At 42.8% G+C, this 7,186-nt stretch overlaps 2 protein-coding genes across 3 annotated transcripts in view; one reads left to right on the top strand and one right to left on the bottom strand.

The window, feature by feature from the left end:
• The window catches only part of LOC126558232 (protein elav-like), a 381,245-nt gene that overhangs the window by 263,961 nt on the left and 110,098 nt on the right, over positions 1-7,186 (top strand). The gene's annotated exons all lie outside the window — the stretch shown is intronic.
• LOC126557408 (mucin-3A) lies at positions 961-3,758 on the bottom strand. Its single transcript, XM_050213177.1, has 9 exons — positions 3,659-3,758; positions 3,352-3,518; positions 2,891-3,044; positions 2,542-2,807; positions 2,101-2,470; positions 1,824-2,030; positions 1,629-1,748; positions 1,366-1,545; positions 961-1,292 (listed from the first exon to the last, which is right to left on the bottom strand). The coding sequence occupies exons 1-9, from the start codon at positions 3,756-3,758 to the stop codon at positions 961-963; spliced, it is 1,896 nt and encodes a 631-aa protein (XP_050069134.1).

The raw sequence follows: 7,186 nt of genomic DNA on the forward strand, positions 1-7,186 counted from the left end.
GTTTGTTTTTTGACTTAAAATATAATTGTGTAAAATAAACCATAGATGCATCAGTATCACAATATGTAAACAGTTTACGACATTTTTTTTTTATCGATTAGTAAATTACATTGTTCTTGGCTTTTCCCCATATAGCTGGCGCGTGTTTCAATCCACCATTTCGGCGGTATCTGCTTTGTTGCAATTACTTTATAAACCTAACTCAACCCCCCGGTATCATATCACTAGTGCTCGCGCAACGATGATGGAAGTAGGAGAAAGGAAATAATCGTAACTGAACCGTACCGAACCGCGTAACACGCTCAATCCGATCGATGTTACACGCTCCATGTTGTATTGAATATTAATTTGATTTATACATGGCAAAAAAAGACACGCACATACCCGCTGAGATGAATTGTATTGTGCGATCGCTAAAAGACAAAAAAAGATAAAGCTAATCCAAAACAACCGAAACACACAAAAACAACAGCAGTCTTATAATTTTGATTCTTTCCAATGCAATTATTGGGGTTGTGCAATAATGCGCAAAAGTACTCTCTGTTTACGACGGTGTGCTCTTCCTCCATTCCGGAGGGCCATATAATTTGTTTCGATATATTAATAAACTCTTTCTTCCTCCCCTTTCGTTTCTATTTGCTGTGTACGGGTACTACACTATATCAGCTTCATATGGTAATTTGCTTTCTTTGTGTGCTAAAATATATATTAACAATCCAATTTCATATCTTTTGCTTTTTTGCGTTCAGCGGGACTTTCGAACCAACATACCCACTCACTGGGGCGGGGGAATTCGCGCACAGAATTGACTCAATTTTCCCACAAAGTGTTCCCCATTTTAATAGAATGGGATTCCACGCGTTCACCACTGTAAAGCCACAGTTAGCTTGCCACAATAAGATCCGGCGCACGAATACAAAAGAAGTATAACCTACCTGCGGTTCGTTCCTTACGATTAACTTAGGTCATCGAACCGTACCGTAACGATGACTCACCGGCCGCACCGGACGATGGTGAAACATCGTCTACGTCGTGTGCGCTTGAGCGCCGGAAGTTGAAGCGCGGCACTCGGACAGAATCTCGTAAACTGTCCACTAGCCTCTGGTGAAACGTTTTGTACTCCATATCGTCGTCCAGCGAACTTGTATCGCCAAAGTTAAAATCGGCAACCTCAACGATGAAACGATCCCGATTTTGAATGTAGTACGCCATTCCGTACACCACAATCAGCACGGCCAGCAGACAGAATCCGATCGGAACGATTATAACTGACAGCTGCGACTTTTGTTGATCTAAAATAAAAAAAAAACACATTACAAAATACATTTGCAGAAAGTAAATGGAGGACACAAAGCTAAAACGCACTTTCATAAAACTGAATACCGATCTGGGTAAAGTAGTTTGACACACGGTTCCGGACGAAAATGACGATCGAATATTGATCGTTGGTAAAGAAGAAGCGATGGATCTTGTAACGACACTCGGCCGTACTGGATGGTTCCCAGTCGCCCTTACACGTCTCGTTGTTGGTCATGTTGTGCTGGCCTATATAAAAGAAAATCAAAAGCGAAAAATAAGTTTGTGTAAGGGACAATATGCTGCCGCTTCTTCCGCCAGAACCATATTACCATGATTCAAATTATAGCAAAACTCGAACGGTGGTGTACCGCTGCACTGAAATACGAGATCCACGGGTTGGCCTTGCCTTACCCACTGCTGGCCGGAAACATTAAATTGTGCAATTGGATCTGTTGTGGAAATACAAGGCACCAATTACTTAAAAGTGATACAATTCATCCGCACAAAACACACACAAAACTTACGCTGCACGGTGAAGGTTCGCTGAAAGTATCCGTACACCTTTTTCGGATCGGGTGCAACCATCGAGCTGTTATCGCACACGAATGGCTGCTGTGCATCCTGGACATTATAAAACCGATCCGATTTCTTCGCGACACGTACGAATGGGTCCGCATCGAGCGTTGTCGCTTCCAGGGGCGTTTCCTTCGAAACATCTGGTAGGAGAATATCTAAGGGAGTATGGGGACAACACATTATTGCAGTGCTCAATTCAATCATGGACCAGCACGCTCTACTTACTATTTCGATCGGTAAGATTCAACAGAACGGGACTAACCGAGTCAAGGGCGTATGCCGTTTGCTTGTATCCTTGTGCCGTCATTTCGTTATCTGCAGTCTCTCGTTTGCTGCGCAGCTCGCTTGGATGGTTGGTTAATGTGGAAATATCATTGTTCGTTGGCGATTTCGTGGTCGTAGTAGACTTTGGTGTAGTACTGCTGGTTTTAGTGACAGGCGTTGTGGAAGTTGTTGTCGGTGGTGTAGGGGTAGTGGTAGTGGTGCTCGTACTGGTAGTAGTGGCCGGAGTTGTGGTGGTTGTAGTTGTAGTAGTAGTGGTGGTCGTAGTAGTAGTCGTCGTGGTAGTTGTGGTTGTCGTTGTTGGCTCAGGGAGCTAAGGAAAAGGGAAATTAAAAGCCCTTTTTTAACTTTTCCAAACACTTTGCTGCTGCCATTTGTTCCTACCTTCTCAAAGGATGCTACGACCAGTGCCTCTATTGAGTAGGTATTATTTTCCTGGGTGAAATTACTCAACGTGGAAAGCTCATCTGATGTGCCAATATACTGACAGTTGATAAACCAGAACGTCTGCACGTACGCTGCCTTCGTAAGGGCGCGACGGTCGGAATCGGAAAGGATAATCGACTGATTTACCGGCACCGTGCTCGACACATACGTACTATTGATCAATGTGTCGTTCTGTATCAGTTGTAATTCGCCATTCAGCATACCTTACACGACAAATTAGAAGACAAACGTAAGGTCAGAAGGATTATGCTTTGGAGGAATAAAGAAGTATCAAAAACTCTCTTACTGGTAAGATTGAATGTCACCGATGCCGACGCAAGCTCGTACGGTATCACGACGAACGTTTTCTTCACCCGGATCGTTGCCGAATACGTGCCGGGCTTTACCGGATGTGCGTACATGACCGTCCAATTAAAGTGCGGTGTTTGCGACGTAAGACCCTAAAACAAGAGGTATCGATACGATGAGCATGTACTAGGAAAGCAAAAGCATTACAGCATTGCCGACGACGGAAGGAAACGACTAAGTCACAAAATAGCATTGAAAGCCGTACACTGCTTTTTATAATTAAGGAATCTAATCAAATCAAGGGAGAGAATTTGAAAAAAAAATTACGTCCAGCTTTGTAGCACACTATCGCCAGTGCATGAATTACAAGTGTTTTTTTTTTTCTTCGTTCCTTTCATGTTGGCTGATAAGGTTTCTCTTATGATGTCGCCTCGGTGGCTTCTTTCCTGGTGAACTTACTTCTAGAGTATGCTGCGGATAAGTGTTGTCTGACCAGTCGACGACATAATTATCATTGACTAGAGCCCCATCCGTGTATAGTACGGCGCTGAACTCGATCGTCATGTTTAGTCCAAGGACAACCGATCCGGAGGACTTCAAATCAATCCGGTAACTGGAACCGGTAGCTGTAAAAAAAAAGTAAAAGAAAAGAGTCATACTTAGAACAGACTATGATGATGAGTAATATTGCTGATAAAAAAAAAAACATCGCTTGCCGCTTTGACTTGTATGTTTCATCATCATTCCGGTTGGTTTTGTTGCTTACCCGAACGTACTAAGCTGGATACGATGAGCACGATAGTGGCCATGGCGGGAATGGTATCCCGGCACGATAGTCCACGTGCAATCCTGTATCCGGAACACATTTCGGATAAATAACTGCACTAGATTGGCACCGGAAATGAAAGCAAATCAAAGCAAATCACCACCGTTCCTGGTTGGATTTCACGGCTTTACACAAATCGTTCACTTTCACTCTTCCACCAGTTTGACTGCTCGTACAGGCTAAAATGCAAAGCACCTGCCCATGCCGCTTTCCACATAGATCCGAGGCACGTAACACGACCTACACCATTTAGCTCTTTCTCTCTCACTCTAGTCACTAACTTGTACGACCTGAACAAAAGTTTAATGTAAAAAGCTGATGTGGTGGACGCTTGAAATCAACACACAAGAGGCACAGCAGTTATTATTCTGCGGCTTCTTCTCGTCTCGCGGCACTACGCGATACGCCCATATGGACTGTGCGATGAATATGTTAGCTTGTCCCACCCCGCGCGTCCCAACTCGCCGAGGGATCCGGTTTCTGCTAACCACCTTCGAGAGCTTCTTCCCGGAGATGGGAACAGAACTTTCAATATTTGTTGAGTGGCAGCTGGCAGCTGCAAACTATCAGCGGAGACGCAATTTCGCAGCTCTACTATCTTACACACAGTTGACCATAGGCTGGTTCGTAGCAACTTCTACGTCCGTAGCCGGATCACAAACTAGGCAAAGGATACGGTCGAAAGGACCACCGCACTAGCTAAACATAATAGACGAAACGCAAACTCATGCCGCAGCAGCAGCTCGTTGTTTCGGTTCGAGTTTGTTGTGTCACAACAAATCGGTTTTTCCACTAGCTTCTTGCTTACTGTTCACGGATCGCACGGGGAATTGTTTTCCTTTTTTCAGCCTTCGTAAGTTGCTGCTTCGGTTGGGTTATAACAGCGAGCGACAATAACAATAGCGCAGCGCAGAAAACTATTATGACGGTGATGAATTGGTGATAAAATCAAATGACGCGAGACATAAAACCGTACGGCACCACACAGCAAAAATACACCCACTGCACACGCACACATACATACACACCAGCGAAGCTGCCAAAAGGTCTGGCATCTGTCAAAAGACAACGATTTAAATTGACAGTTGTGTAGGGAAGTGCGCGATGTTCGTTTTCTGATTCGGTGGAGAATAAATTATCCTTTTGTATTAAAGAAGAACGTGCCATAATATACATACCCAAGAAAAGCTGTTTGTAATTCAAATTTGGTTTTCGGAACGATAGCTTACTCCACACGTAACACTGAAGCTTTTAGCAGCGGTCAGCACATAGCTTCAAACATGCAACAACGATTTAGTAGTTTTGTTTTATGTCTTTTGTATATACTTATTTATATATACTGTTTTTATTCATTAGAAAATAGATTGTTTTGTTTGCAGTTGGTTACACAATTAATGATCGATCCAATTTTTTTTCCTTTTCTCTTCATATGACTTTCCTCCTACTGTTCCGCCCTATGCATAGTGTTGATAGTTCCGGTCACCGCTCGTCTAATGGTGGTGCAGAGCAATGATGTAAGTTAAAGGGGATTTTTTTTCTTGTTGTCTGAATTCTCTATCGGCAAATCGCTAGAGGAAGAGTTTTACTATACTTAACGCACGTCCGATGCTGCGCACATATTGTGGGCAACTTGCCTTTAAACAGTTGTTTCCTTTCTTGTATGTTTAACCTTTTCGATACTTTTGAATTCGAACGTCTAGTACTATATAATACTATTCCATCGTACACAGTTGATTGGAGAAGGCAGAGATGGAGTGAATGAGAGTGATAGAAAGTGAGCAGCAGCAGCAGCAGCAGTAACAGCGGTAGATTGTTGTGTGTGTGCCCATAGTTTTCTCTTATTCCTCAACAGTGTCTACAGTAGGGCCTCCCCCTTCGCCATCATCATTTTATTCTTCTATTCGAACTCCAGTATCTGCGCAGCACACTCGTTAACAACTGACACACGCACACAGACCAACTGTCCAGAATCTTTACCGCGCCGGTCATATCAGGAAATTCGTTATCAAATAGTGGAACAAGAAACAAGTTAGAAACATGCTAGTGACGGCTCTCAACTTAGCCTTGTACCCTTTTACGAGGTGAACGTTACACGAAACATTTCTGAAATGTGTCTCTCTTTTAGGTATTTTCTTGTGCTAAACCATAAAAAGTTCGTTCCTATGCTCTTCTCCTTTAGACCATAAACAGCTGACATTGTCCTACAACTTATAAGCCACAGACGAAATGGTATTGTTCAAAGAGTAATTAAAAAATAGGTACCCTTGTTAACCACAATGGACCTTCATAATAAATTATAAATAAAAAAACCCTTGTTAACCATTGGAACACCTCGAACCTCGTGCCCAGTGTTAATGTTTCCATACAGCAACAATTGCTTCGATATCTGTGCGCTCTAAACATTTACGATTACAGCTAACCCAACTAATCTATCTTGACCATTCCCCTTCGCACGGCACACACTACAGCTCACTATACCCTAGATATTGATCGAAGGGGCAGGTAAAGAAAACGGGATACAGTCGGTTTTAACCTTGTGGTGGTTTTGGTGGTACATCAATTATTTAAATATCTATCAAACGTCGTGCTGTTTTTGTGTGCCGCTGGGGCAGGAAATTTGAAACAGGAAGCTCCCCATTCATCAGAAGACAAAATGCAGTTTATTTTTTGCAGGTGCTATCGTCAGTCAGCCAGTTCGGCATCTCGTAGGAAAATGTTAAGATTCTGGTGGTACCACCGTCCCACACCCCATTCAGAGGGGATTGATTTTTACTTCTTTGTTTTGTTAAGTTTTACTGACACAACTACAAGAGACAACCAACAACACACGTCGACCATCAACAAACAAACAGCACGATCATCACACACCTAATCGGGAGGAAGAAAAATCTTTGTGTCCGCTTGATGCTACTACTGCGTCGTCCGATACTTTGCTATTTAGTATTACTTTACTCTAAAACTTCAGTGTTGCTTTGTGTAGGTGTAATTGCATTTAATAATTGCAGGTCCGTTTTTCCGTCCTCTCTCCTAGCTGCTAGCGATCGAAGATTATCGGTGCGGGATCGACGCTACTGTTGATATGGATAGGTAACCTTTTTCTTTTGGAAGGGATTGCGAAAACGTGCTATTTAACGACTCACACCAATATCAACAAACGTACAGCATCATCCTGAAGCGTAAGGAGATGAAAAGAAAAGACTTTTCCGTTGAGCAGTACCAATAATCGAAGATAGTTTCCGTGCATGTGTCGATCACACATTTTGGCACACTGCTCTATGTCCGGAAACCGGAAAAAAATCAAAATACTTCTTCTAACTTTGTATGTCCTTCTGTTAAAACAGCAAAACAAAAATAGTGCTCACAAGAAAGTAATTTCAGCTAAAGAACTGATTTGTTGGCATGATCAACATTGTCTTCAGAGATATCTAGCAACCAATCTTCTCAAGCCAATTTCCTTGTCTTGTTCCC

This window comes from Anopheles maculipalpis, chromosome 2RL (assembly GCF_943734695.1).
Source record: "Anopheles maculipalpis chromosome 2RL, idAnoMacuDA_375_x, whole genome shotgun sequence".
Classification (NCBI taxonomy): domain Eukaryota; kingdom Metazoa; phylum Arthropoda; class Insecta; order Diptera; family Culicidae; genus Anopheles; species Anopheles maculipalpis.